Source organism: Manis javanica, chromosome 18, assembly GCF_040802235.1.
Source record: "Manis javanica isolate MJ-LG chromosome 18, MJ_LKY, whole genome shotgun sequence".
Classification (NCBI taxonomy): domain Eukaryota; kingdom Metazoa; phylum Chordata; class Mammalia; order Pholidota; family Manidae; genus Manis; species Manis javanica.
Genome location: NC_133173.1, coordinates 4,323,429 through 4,336,907, shown reverse-complemented (window position 1 = coordinate 4,336,907; position 13,479 = coordinate 4,323,429). Strand labels below are relative to the sequence as shown.

General features: G+C 49.3%; 1 protein-coding gene across 5 annotated transcripts in view; it reads right to left on the bottom strand.

Annotated features, from left to right (window-relative positions):
- Positions 1-13,479, bottom strand: part of AP3S2 (adaptor related protein complex 3 subunit sigma 2) — a 45,071-nt gene that overhangs the window by 5,148 nt on the left and 26,444 nt on the right. The window contains exons 5-7 of one of the 5 annotated variants that reach the window (XR_005056585.2): positions 6,893-7,000; positions 6,713-6,803; positions 873-5,289 (exon numbers count right to left, since the gene is read on the bottom strand). The exons of 1 other annotated variant lie outside the window; for it this stretch is intronic. Coding sequence is in view for 2 of the 4 variants with exons in the window: in XM_017651368.3 (XP_017506857.1) it covers positions 5,161-5,289; positions 6,893-7,000 (237 nt within the window). In the remaining 2 variants the exon portion in view is untranslated. Of the gene's footprint in view, positions 1-872; positions 5,290-6,712; positions 6,804-6,892; positions 7,001-7,953; positions 8,167-13,479 lie in introns of those variants that run through there. 3 more of the 5 variants (XR_005056587.2, XM_017651368.3, XM_017651369.3) reach the window with 3 other exon arrangements.

Here is a 13,479-nt window from a genome sequence, read left to right as displayed (position 1 = left end):
GCAGCCACTGTCCCCACCGCACTCTACGGAGGCTGGCCTTGGTCCCCTCCCCCATGCCAGGGCTTGGGCACCACACTCCTTCCGGCTTACTGCGTCTCCTGCAGCTTCCACTGCATCTGCACAAGCCCCCGTGAGGACAGCAGCCAGTGCTGCTGGACCCCTTCTGTCCCTAACCTCACGACCACCCCCTGGGGCAGGAGGCACCGGTGCCCCTTTACAGATGCTGCCGCCCAACCCACACTGACGTGACCACCCTGTGGCTTGGATCTGCCCCACTACTTGGCCAGACCCCCCCTTCAAAGTGCCCTCATTTTGCCCCTCCCTCAGGGCACAGGATGGGGGCACCTGCAGGCCCAGAAGAGGCCTTTTCCTTAGTCCCCAGCCCCTTGGACTCTCAGCAGGGGCCCCTTCCCGTTGAAAGGCTTCCCTTGACATGAAGTCACCCCACTGTCTAGACACTCCTCTACGTCCCCCGCCACAGGCTGTGCCCCCAACCCTCTCATCCCTTTGCTGTACCACCTGCCTCCCAACTTCGACCACCATCTCTGAGGGATGGACACTACCTTTCCTGCCCACTCCAGGTTCCCGGCTGGCTGGCGGACATCTGCGCCCGGATACTCTCAGGCAACTCCTACCTAACGTGGCCACACCCCAATTCTGGAGCCTTCTCCTTCCAAACCACCTTCTCCTCTCGGGTAGCGTCCTCGAAGGGCCTCCGGTCACTCGGGCGCGTCCTCGGCTGCCTCTCTCCTCCCCCTTACCCTCCACAGGCCCTCACCTGATCCTCCTGCCGCAGCCAGCGCTCTCCTTCCCCAAGTCCTGAGCACAGAGCCCTGGAGAGCCAGGCTGTAAGCTACTGTAAGAAGGAACCGTTTGCTTCAGCCATTCACTTGTCCTTTATTGAGCGGCACGCACTGGGCAGTGCTCATAGCAGCTGGGGTACAGCCCTGAATGGGAGACTAACCCCGCCTGGGAGGGGCACACATCCAGCGGACAGCTACAACCCAACAGGCAGCACGGCAGGGTGCCACAGGGACAGGTGGTCTAGGAGGCCCCCCTCCCTACACATGGCATGGGTGCAGTAGGCTGAGGTCAACCACCAAGGTCAAAGGGAACATGACCCTTTCAGGAAGATACACTCTGTTCTGGTAATAAACATCCAGGGCTTTGTTTCCTTATATTTTCAACTGGCAAATTGAAGTGCTTGTTGCTACCAGAGATGGTGCAGCTCCATGGTTTGCGGGAACAAAGGTTGGGAATGTGGCTGAACAGCCTTTTGTTATCTTAGTTTTGAGCTGTATATGAATGTATGTCCTTTTTAAAACATTAATTCACAGGAATTACAGAAATAAATAGGGATTATGAAGTCTTTCAGAAAAAATGAATCATTTTCATGCAACTATTTAAAGGGCCTGTCTGCCACATGCCAGAACGCTGCGGATGCTGAACTTCCCGAAGGGGCCAAGTCTTAACATGAGGACAGCCATTTGGCGACCCGCGAGCCCCGACTGCGTGCTGGTGTACGAGTGTGTGTGGACGCTGGCCAACAAAGACCACAGCGAGATAAGCGCCCTCAGAGGCAGGGCAGGTCCTGGGGGCTGCAGACCGGGAGTTTGCTAGGAGCCAACAGCCCCGAGTCTCTCATACGGAAGGAGACCCTCTGTCTTGGCTACTCATGCCCCATGTTTCTCTCCAGGCGCTGATCGCCGCTGCCTCCGGGGTGGTCATACTGAGGAAATCCCTACTAGTCCATACTAAGGACTAGACGACAAGACAGGATGTAGCCAGCAGCCAAGTTTAAGCCATATCCCCCTGGTTTCTTTCCCGGTAAAGCTGGGGCTACAGAGGGCTTCACGGGGGTGGCTCCACGGAAGGGGAGGCAGTGGGGAGGGAAGGCTGGCTCTGCACATGGCAGAGGCCTGAGTGACAGGGACTTGAGAAGGCTCAAGACGCCCTGACTTAATCCTGACTGAGAGGAGCACAGGGCCATGACCAGGCCCAGAGGCAAGGTGGGTGACTAGGTGGGCTGTGTGGGCTGAATGTTTGAGCCCCCCCAGTTCATATGTCGAAGCCTAAACCCCAAAACCAACGTGATGGTATTTGGAGTCAGAGCCTTTGGGATGTAATTAGGTTGGATGAAGCCATGGGGGTAGAGCCTCCAGGATGGAATTAGCACCCTGATAAGGGGATGAAGAGCCCAGGGCTTCCTTTTGTGCCATGTGAAGACACAGCAAAAAGATGGCTGCCTATGAAACAGGAAGCAGGTCCTCACTAGAAACCATATCTGCCGGCACCTCGACCTTGATCAGCATGCCGAACTGTGAGGAACGCTTGTTGTCTAAGCCCCCAGTCTATGGTATGCCTGCTGTAGCCGCTTGAACTAAGGCTGTGTGGGGTCGGCTGGGGGTGGGAAACAGGCTATTGGTCTTCAAATGCTCTACGTAACACAGAATCACCGAGTGGTCTGCACAACCCCGCGTGCCAGCAAGTGCAGCCCGTGCACTCCGAGTCCCCAGGAGAGAGAGCAGGAAGCCAAGCCTCGTTTCTGTCTTCAGTGCCTAGAACTGAGTCTGGCATTCACCAGGCACTTAGAAGTTGCATAATGCAAGAATTTTAGTTTTATTTAGTGGCAGTTAGTACTGAAGACCCAGAGTCCAGTATCACTTTAGGAAATCCTCAGCGCAAACCATTCGGGGCCAAGGACTGCCAAATTCCAACCTGGCCACTATTTTCATAACTGATATTTCTCAGCAGCAATATCTGTATCCCTCTCCCGAAAAAAAGGTCAGTATTTCCTTTTTTTCTAATAGGAAATTCGTTGGTTTTGCTGATAGGCAAGAAAGCTAGCTGATCTGCAGGCAAACCTCCGGTAATGAATGAAGAATTACTACGGCTTGTCCAAAGGGATCAAGTTTTCTAAAAAAACCAGGCTGAAGCTTTATGCCATTTTCAGAGGCAGTGTGAGGGATGTTATTAGGAGTCTACAGGACCAGTCGACAGTTTGGGGAACAATGGTTTCCGACAGGCAAAATACTCGAAGGCTATCCCAAAAAATTCAGGACACCGGGCTGTCCTGCAGCAATGCATGAAACCACAAAATAAACTCAAGAAAAATGGCTTCTAACTTTCTGACCCTCAGCCCTTAACACTCTGGGCTTTTGCCTCATCATCAGTTCAACAAAAGCCTAAGAGGACCCTCCGGCTCTCAGTCTATGATGCTGTCACTGGCTACCTTAGAAAAGGAAGTCTGTTTTTATTGGTTTATGGGAAGCTACTCAACCCCTTTGCGACTCAGCTTCCTTATCTATAAGAAGAAGACAAAATTGGGAGATGCCACCTTGAGCAGAGGAAAAAAAAAAGGATTTTGGAGTTACGCAGGCAAACAGTCTCAGTTCTTAGCCCAGCGTGACCTGAAGCAGGTCATTCAACCTCTCTGAGTCTTGCTTTGTTCACTTGCAAAACAGAGATGACAGTGTCTGCCGTTAAGGCCTGTGGGAGGATCCTGCGCAAGCCACCGTACAGCAGGTGCAAAATAGACATCGATTCCCTTCCTTTGTTCCTTCCTCACATTTGGCAAATGTGAGAGGAAGGGATGTAAACATGCTGAAATATCTGTAAAACAAAAATTAAGTCCTTCAAAAGAATGGTAGCAGAGGTTCTGAGATGAGATATATTCACCAACATATCCTCTTCCAGCATGTAAGAGCCTCCCTTCTGGCCAACACTGCCCATCCCTGCGCTTACCAGAGGGTCTACAGAGTGAGCACAGGAGGCCGCAGGGCACGGTGGGCCCCGGGCACAGGAAGCACTTTCAGAGAGGAGAGATGCAGTCCTGTCCGCAGTCCTGGTGGGCAGCGCCTCAGGTGGGCTCTGCGACAGCAGCAGGCCTGAGGCAACGATCTGGGCCCCTGGCCAGCAGGCACACGGTCCCCGGGCTGGGGCACTTCACCATGACGGCGCAGTGAGCCCCCTTGTCTCAAGGCAGCCCCACCCTATACCGGGGACCTGGCCTCCCGGCAGCACCGGTGCTTTTTTCAGCTCTAACCTGACCACAGGAAGGATTCTTCTCACACCTGTAAACACAGGTCCCTAAGCCAGCTCTGGGAGAATGTCACCTGAGGGGGAACAAGGCCCATAAGCAGAGCTGGGGGTGGGGGTGGGGAACCCCTCACCCTGGGAGAAAGTGCTGCACTGCTGTGGCCTCCGCTGGCTTTCCACGTCCCCAGCCTTCCCCGTGTGGGGGCCAGAGCAGGCGATCACAGCTCGGGCTTCTCACCAGAAGCGGGCAGCAGTGGGTTTCCTGGACCGAGGAGACTCATCACTCAGAACACAGCAAGTGACTGTCTACTCCCCGTGAAAGAGTGTATTTAAACCTGGTTAAGAGCAGTAATTCCGAGATGTTCTACATGTTGTCAGCTTTACCTTCTACAGACACAGCGCCTTTTCCCCAGTTTGTGGGGGACCCTTTGGCTGTGCTGGAGAGATAGCCATGTGGGGGTGCTCTGTTAGCAGAACCACGTGCCAGGCTCACGACTTGGACTGTGTCCTACGCAGAAACATCTGTGAGAGCAGAACTAGGACTCGGCAGCAGGGGAAATATGTCCTGCAGGCGATCATGAGAAAGCCTGACTACACAGAGGGATTCTGGGTACGACAACCCTAGCAGAGCCAATAGGCAACTCTGGCTCTCCTAAACACCTCCCCTTGCCGGCCATTCACACCCCCAAATCTGAAGGGCCGGCCTTTCCTGCTCTGACACCTTGCCAGCAGGAAATGCTGCAGGACAGAAACCTCAGGGCGCTCAGGATGAAGACTCCAGTCAGAGAAGCGCTGGTGGTGGGGTTCTGGGAAGCAGGTGGGCCTCTCAACACAGTCCCCAGTTCCTGGGAGTGGCTGTGTGCGGTAGGTAAAGGGTGTGAGTGGCGGGGTGCGCTGACCGCCCCCACTTCCCAAAGCAGCCAGGGTCCCCTCACATCTGCAGGGGCCACGTGTATCAGAGGCCAGCAAGGCTGCACATGTGAGAACTGAGGACTCCCTTCCCCACCCACAACACGAGGGGCAGGCCCGAGGCTGGGCTCTAAGGCTCAGGGTGGGCTCTGCTGCGGGACCGGCTTGACTTCGCTTGTTTCAAGGACTCCAGTTCAGACCAGTCTTCAACCCTCAAACAAACTGGGACAGGTTGGGGACTTTGATGTTGAGATCTCCAATGTTGATGTTCCGAGGGATCTCTGGCAGGTTGATGTTTTTCACAGCAGACACGGCCCGGGCGGGGGCTGCTGAGAGGCCACCCTGAGGAGAATGAGAGGTGGTATGAGACACACTTGGTGTCAACTACTAATGCTTAAAAAAGGCAGCTGAAGGAGACCTGGAAAATGTCCAAACTGAACACACACAATGCAAGTTTTTATTTTTCCTCCTTATTCCTCAAAGGTGGCCAACAGAACAACCTTTAGGTTAGCTGGGGACTATGGCACACGGACCCAAACTCCATGCTCCTTAACGTGGGGCTGTGGCTTACGCAGTTTTATAGCCCCAGCATTAAAGAGAGCCTGGCAACAGCAGGGACTCTGTAAATGCTTGCTGAAATCATACGAACTGGCTTAGCCAGGCCATATTTAGCATCGGGGCACTCATCAGGTTACGAAACACAACAAAACAAAGCCCGCCCCTCAAGAGACTGCAGACTCCACTAGAAAAGTGCAGTCACAGGAAAATTCTTAAAAGCAAAAGGAATGTCGTAGCCTAGGGCAACCGCTTGCCCGCTAATTATGTGAGATGGGAAAGAACTGGCTCTGGAAATGTCATGTGGTAACAAGACAGGAGCAAGGACACACAGGAGGTGGAGTCACGCACAGACACGGAAGGTCTGGCAACAGAACCCAGAGGGCAAGGGGTCTCGGTGAGCCCTCCCTGTCCAGGATCACCCACAGTGTGCAGAGAAGTGGGGAAGTAGCCAAGACTCTCGAAAGCTCTCCTCCTCACGACTGTGTTCAGGACACTGACTCCAACTCCCCCTCGCCCAGCAAGGCTCCATTGCTCCTGGTTACCAAACCCCTTGCCTCTGACTCACTCACTATTTCTGGAAGCTTCCCAACCCACATTCTAAAAGAACCAGAGCTGCCATAATAGCTGTGGTGTGGAAAAGCTTCTTCCGCAGGGCTGCCAGTCCTCACAGAAGTAGTCCTGGTTTGGCAAGATCAAATTCATCACACAAAGCAAAGAAGACACTCAAGACACTCAGATAGTTAAAGAGTAATTTGTTCTGCTCTTTCTGCAACGTGGGAAGGTGTGTGCCTGTAACCTCGACTCTCTGGTAAGGCTGACGAAGGCGATGGAAAGCTCAAGGGGATGGGATCAAATTTCCTGTGAGCCACTGTCTCCAGCCTGGCACTATGTGGGGGTGGGCTGGGGCATGTTATTTTCAAACCCAGCCCAAGCCTGTAGCTTTTTATAAGGCTAACTGGAAATAAGGAAATTGGCAACTCTTGAGGTCTGAAAGACATAAGAAATGGCTGCTGGGGGATGAGATTCACACAGCACACAAACTAGGAAACCACACTGGAATCTGAGAAAGGGCTTCAGGGTGCCTCCAGGGGCTTTGGCGAAAGGAGGAATCACAAACCACAAACAAGGGCCCTAACACCAGGCCAGAAGCTGTTTCCTTTCCTGTGCCCTCTGGCTTTTCCATTCACACTTTCCGCCTCATGCTTACCTGCTTAATTTTCAGGGACAGCCTTCAAATCATTGAGTTTTGATGGATTCAAGGAAGAAATAAGATGTGTCTAAACACTCCTAAGGTTCCACTGCAACACAAATCAATACATGTATCCATTCCTCCTTCTGCCCAGGCCTTCTCTCACCAGCCGGGGGCAAAAGCATTGCCGTGACTCACCTCAGATCTCTCCAGCCTGCTCTGAGCTTCAATCTGAGCCACGATTTCGTTCATGTTCGTTTCCAGCACCATCCCCCCCATCACCACCTCCTGGAGGATGTAGTGTACCTGGAGGGGAAGCAGAAGCAGGGAGAGCTAGAGCTCTCTCTGCTGTCCGGAGCGGCCCAGAAGGAATCCTCGCGGGCATGCCTGCAGCAGCCACGCAGGCCGCCCCGACACCTGCTCCTGATTCCCAGTGGACCTCAGCCCCCTGGACCACCCACTCTCACGTGAGACCACCGGGTGTCCCCACGCGTGGGCATGTTGTAACACGGATCTCTCCCACGAGCGCCGGTAGCTCCTTCTAACCTGTTTAAGGTGGGGAGTTGGTGGCTGAGAGCACAGCCTTTGAAGTCAGACCGACCTTATTTAAATCTCAGCTCTGCTCTTCGTTCGCTGGGTGACCCTGGGCAAATTACCCTCTCGGTGCTTCGGTGTCCTTCTGGGACTGAGGTAGGACCAAAGGAGGTGCCTTGTGTGAGCCCCGGCTGAGGCCCGGCACACACTGGGTTCTGAATCCATATTGAGGGCTTCCAGCGCCAGTCCCGTCATCACCCACCCTGACTGGCACTACGCCAGGACCACCCCGACCCCAGAGCATGTCCGTGTGAACTGAGATGTCTCCCAGTCTCCCTGACATAGCTCCTCCACTGTGTGCTCGGATGCAGGCACCACGGCCTCTCCTTAGCCCCCGTCCTACCCGTCTCTCATAGCCTCGATAATCATGAAGCCAGGCTCAGCATGAATACCTTCTGGGCATGAGGCTCACACTGGGGGGGGCTCAGGTTCCATCTAGCCAACTGCTCCCCAAACAGAGCCACATCCCGGCGCACCGACCGCCCTGACAGTTAAGTGGCTGCTAATGCACCACGGAAGGCTGCATGGAGAGCCCCAAGTGGGTGGCGTCTGAGGCGCCCACTGGGGTGTAAGGGATGGTACTTCATCAGATCCAGTCATATCAGCATGACCGGCAAGGTGCTCTCAGCCAAGTCGGAAAGAAATGCACCACCTTGTGTTGTTACCTGTTAACTCGTAAGTGCCATATTAGTGGAACAGTCCTATAGGTGGCCAGAGAAGGAAGCCAGCAGCGGATAGAGAGACCAGAGGTCACTTCACAGACCGCGAGGGAGGACGGAAGTGTGCTCTGACATCAGAGAGGCAGGGCGGACTGCAGGTGAAAGGCACTGGATGAAGCAGTTTTGCGGGTGTACGGTACGGGGAGCACCGCACTCTGGCTGGAATGGCAAGTTCAGGCAAAAGAGAGGCTGGAGACAATGCAGAGAAGGTGGTCTGGGCCTAAAGCCAGGTCTCTCAACCCGGCACTACCGCCGCTTGGGGCTGGATGACCTCCTGTCTGTCCCTGTGTCTCTGTGCACGTGCATTCTAACACACGAAGTTCTCATAGTAAGTAGAGGGAAGGAATTAACAAGGGTATTTCTTCCGACCTCCAGGGGAGTGTGTAGTAAAGGATACATTCAAATACAAATAAAGTAAAAAAAAAAAAAAAAAATAAAGTATATTTGTCTACACTGAATCTTATTAATCATGGTTCTGTCTATATATACACTTTCATAAACATTCTTAAATTTTATATATTATGAATTATTTCATTATCTATATGTAAAGGGAGATATAATAGTGAAATTCTCATATTTAGATAACTTACAAAATGTTAAAGAAGACTGGTCTTAAAATTATTCCCTGGGGAACTGTACTGTTTATACTTCCCCATCAAGAAATAGACCTCTGAAAACACTAAGGTGGTTTCTCAAAAAAATTAAAGTCAAATCCGTATAATCCGACAGTTCCACTGCTGTGGATATACCCCAAAGAACTGAAAACAAGGATTCACAGAGACATGTGCACACCCATCTCCACAGCAGCAGTATTCACAATAGCCAAAAGGTGGACACAACAGCCAGCATCCATCAGCGGATGAACGGATAAACAAAACGCGGTAGTTACAGTTTCCCCTGGAACAGCACAGGGGTTTGGGCACTTCAAAAATTCGTGTGTAACTTAACTACTTAACTACCCCAAACACTTAACTACTAATAGCCCACTGTTAACCAGGAGCCTTGCCATAACATAAACAGTTGATTAACCCACATTTTGTTATGCGCACTATATTCTTACAGTGAACAGGCTGGAGAAAAGAATATGTTTTTTCAAGTTGTTGCAAATCTCCAAAAAAATTTCCAATATATTTATTGAAGAAAATCTGTGTGTAGTGGACCCACAAAGTTTAAACCTGGGTTGTTCAAGGATCAACTGTACATGCAATGGAATATTATTCAGCATTTAAAAGGAAGAAAATTCTGAATTCTGACACATGCTACTGCATGGATGAACCTTGAAGACATCATGCTAAGTGCAATGAGCCAGACATGAAAGGGCAAAAACGGTATGATTCCACTCATGTGAGGTCCCTCGAGTAGTCACTCACAGGTGCAGAAAGCAGAACGAGGGGTGCCAAGAGCTGAGGGGAGGAGGGAATGGGGAGCGGCTGTTTAATGAGTTTAGAGTTTCAGTTTTGTGAGATGAGGAGTTCTGGAGAACTCCGGGTTGCACAGAGACGTGAATGGACTTAACTACTCAACTGCACACTTAAAAATGAGGAAGGTAAACTTTGCCATGTACATTTTACCACCGTTGAAAGACAACAGGTCTCTCCACCAGCACTCCTAGTACTCAGTGAATCCCTTCCTCACAGCAGGAGGCAGTGGGCTTCTTGAGCCTCTATATGTGCTGAGCATTTTATATGTAACTTATTTTAATTTTATAGCATCTTTCTGAGGTAGGTAATCTTCATTTTATATATGAGAAAACTGATACACGGAAAGGTCAATGAACTATCTCAATGTCACATATACCAGCAGCAGAACTGAGCACTGAATCTAGGTCTGTCTGACTCTAGAGGTCATACTGCACCCACCCTCTCTACCATACTTTCTCAAAATTCGAAACTGCGTCCTCCACCCAGTTCATCCCTTACTCCTAGTCCATATGGAATCATTTTAAGACTTGCCTTTGGTGTGTGCTTTAGTCCCAAGGCTTAGAGCAATGCCCACTGAGGAGCAGTGCTTTAGTTTGCAAGATGAAGAGTTCTGGAGAACTCTGGGTTGCACAGAAACATGAATGTACTTAACTATTTGCATGCTTTATTCCCAAGGCTTAGAGCATGCCCACTGAGGAGCAGACATACTGAATGAATGAAAGGCTTTTCGTAAGCCCAAGCAGCATAGCAGATGCATGACAGTGTGCTGGTGGAGGCTTCGTGGAGAAGGTGTCATAAAAGGCCTGATATAAGGGGGACTAGTGGTTGGTCACAGAAAATGTCAGTTAAGACTTCTGATTTGAACACTGCACCATGAAGTCATAATTTTGAAATGCTATTCAAAATGTGTCCTAAGTGCAAAAAGGAGAAACAAAAAAAAATACAAATTCATTTTCAACAAAACTAGGAGGCTATAAAAATGAATTCTGTACAGGATCTACCTAAAGATACAAGAAAAAAATGAGGAAAGAAATTGGAAAACCAAACAGCAGACTAAGATTCCAGACTGGAAAAATGCTGCCTTGGATCAGATAAAACTGTAGTAAGTATCTTGCAAAATTAAAAAAAGAAAACTATGAAGCAAGAGCTCAAAACAGAAGTGAGGGAGCTTATGGGTGAGGCAGGGAGACAACAAGGAGAGAAGACATACACCAGGAAGCTATGGCAGGAAGTAGCAGGAAAAATGCACAGGGGTGAAGATGCAAGCAGAAGGAACAAGGGGGCAAAGGGACCCTCTTCTCCGAAAGGGGAGACCATAAAGGGCAGAAATGATAAAAGGCAAGTGAAATGAAATAAGAGTTAAAAGGAATAAAGAGAAATCTGAGTTCAGGAGACAGCAGAGGAGATAGAACATATGCATAAAAGAAAACTGCAACAGAACTATGCAAAAATTGGTCCCTCAAGACTACATAAAGATATAATTCAAGATGTTTCTGACATAAAAGAGGATCTATATACTAAAAGGGAACATTGTATCCCAGAGAAAACTGACCCAGAGCAGTCAGTGCCAAGACAGACCTGGAGGGGAGATTTCTGGATTTCTGCAACCAGGCAATAAGATCAAGTCACTTAAAAGAGGGACAAAATCTTGACAATTTCCACAGTAAAATCCAATACTAGAAGAAAAAGGAATAATACTTTACAAAATTCCCAAGGAGAGAAAGTGTGACTGAGGATTTTTATACCCAGTTGGTTGTCAGTCAAGGGTAATATTGTTCCATGAATCTTCCTTGAGAAACCCACAAAAGGAACACTTCTCCAACCAAGGGATGACTGGAAAAACTATGGCAGCAAGGCGGGCAGTGAGCCCCGAATCTACTTAGTGGTAGGACAACAGAATGTCAATGTCAAGTGCCCTGACAATGCTGAAAAGCCACAGCCAGCAAAAACTAGGAAAACAAAGGGGAAAAGGAGGGAGGTAGAATAAGAACACCAAACTCCTCATCCTCAATAACCAGAGCCGATGGATGTCATTTAAAACTGGACCATTCAAAACAGGCAGCATTTCTTTGAGTGCAGATAGAGGGGACCTGAGAGACTTGGAGGTTGCCGAGCACAGGTGTGGGAATAAGGCAGCCACAAATCAATGCTAAATCATGTACCTAAAACACTAGGGAGACAGTGAGATGACAAAGAATGGTTCCGTTAAATGACAGGAATTGACCGATGGGCTGATCTGGAGGATGCCAGCAGAAATGTAGGTAAACACAGCAGAGAACACTGAGTTAAAATACCAAGACAACAAAGGGAAGTGGGAGAAAGAAAATCTGAAATCTGAGTCATGTAGGTGGCAATACAAACCACAAGAACAGAAGAGAGCAAAGAAGGGAAGGTCCTCAAGAGCCTTAAACCCAGCCTGACACAGTGTGCACTGAACCAATAGGAATTACCAAGTAGTAATAATTTATGGCTTTCTGCTATTTCAGCAACCACCTCAAATAATGACATGAACAAAATTCATTCAGAAGTGTTTGTTGAGAGAGTTTAAACAAAAGTGATACTGATTCCTTAGCTCCTGCCAAATCCAATGGTAATCTGACCTCGGAATAACCACAACCAGGAAGACTTTCATCTGAACATAAAGATTAACATACCCCAATAAACCAACAGGGTATCTTGATGTAAGAGGAAGGCAACAGAGAAAATAGTTTGAGTCATGAATCTGAAGTCTCAACAGGTAAAATGCTGGTGTAAACAAGGTCAAGATACATAAACGTATGGCCACACTTTAATGAGTTGAATTTGTTTGTAATTGTCCTATTTAAACTTTTCTTTTTAAATCTGTCAAAACAGTCAAAGAGTAGGAATAATTACCAAAATCAAAATGTCTATTCCTCTGAAGGCAATCCAACCAGCCACCAAGCCTCTGTTCTCTTCTCCCCACACCTCTGGACATCTATCTGTCTTACTTCGTTTTTCTCGTCTAGGAAGCGATCACATTGTCCTCCTCCCTGGAGGAACTCGCTTCTGTGACTGAAGCCACTGCCATCAATCCGGCCACTCTGTTCTTCTCTGTCCACACAAGTCAACTCCGGAGACCTTCCCCTCAAGAACTTCTAATGCCCTACAAGCAATATAAATATCCTGATCAGGATGGGGGCCTGTAAGTTTGTGCCCTGGGCTCCCCCAAGGAGTTTTTCTGTGACCCAGTTTAGTAATAGATGAAATAGGAAGAAGTCTGGTGCATGCTGAGGATTCAGCAGTGCTCAGGGACAGCCTTGGGACTCCTAGAAGGTGTGACTCTTCTGTCCTGAAGAGCTCAAATCAGAAGTTCTGTGCCAGCAACAGCCTGGCCAGCAGGTCTACTGTAAAAATGCTCAGGAAGGGAAAATAACACTGGGAGGCATCGGAGGGGAGGTACATGACTCTCTAACCTGCTGGGACTTACTGACAGAAAGCACTTTCCAAACTGGACCAAGGGCCTGCAGTGCTGCTGACTGCTAAGAGGTCCCGATCTGAACCCTCACCACTTCCTACCACTCTTCATGCTGATCCTGTTCAGCAAGCTGTGAAAATCAGAGATGTCCTTCCTGGATTTGAGGTGCTCAATGAGGAATACTCAAGGCTTGGGCCAAGTAATTTCAAGAGGCTAAGGACTGCTCTAGGTTGAGATCTCTCGGGATATACTGTGCCTGGGATGTGTTTCTACTGAGATACTTGATTCAGTGCACTGTCATATTTTTTTCTTGTCTGTCTCTTCTCCTCAACCATGATTTTCCTTGAGGGCATGTTCTGTCATATTCATACATGGGTTCCCAGTGCTAAGCACTGTGCTTGGTAATAGCGTAACTTCATAAATGCTAGAACCACAAAAGATCTAGACTAGCCAAAGCAATCCTGAGAAAGAAGAACAAAGCTGGGAATATTATGCTCCCTGACTCAAGCTATACTCTAAAGCTACAGCAATCAAAACAGTATGGTACTGGCACAAGAACAGACCCATACATCAATGGAACAGAACAGAGGGTCCAAATATAAACTCATGCATATA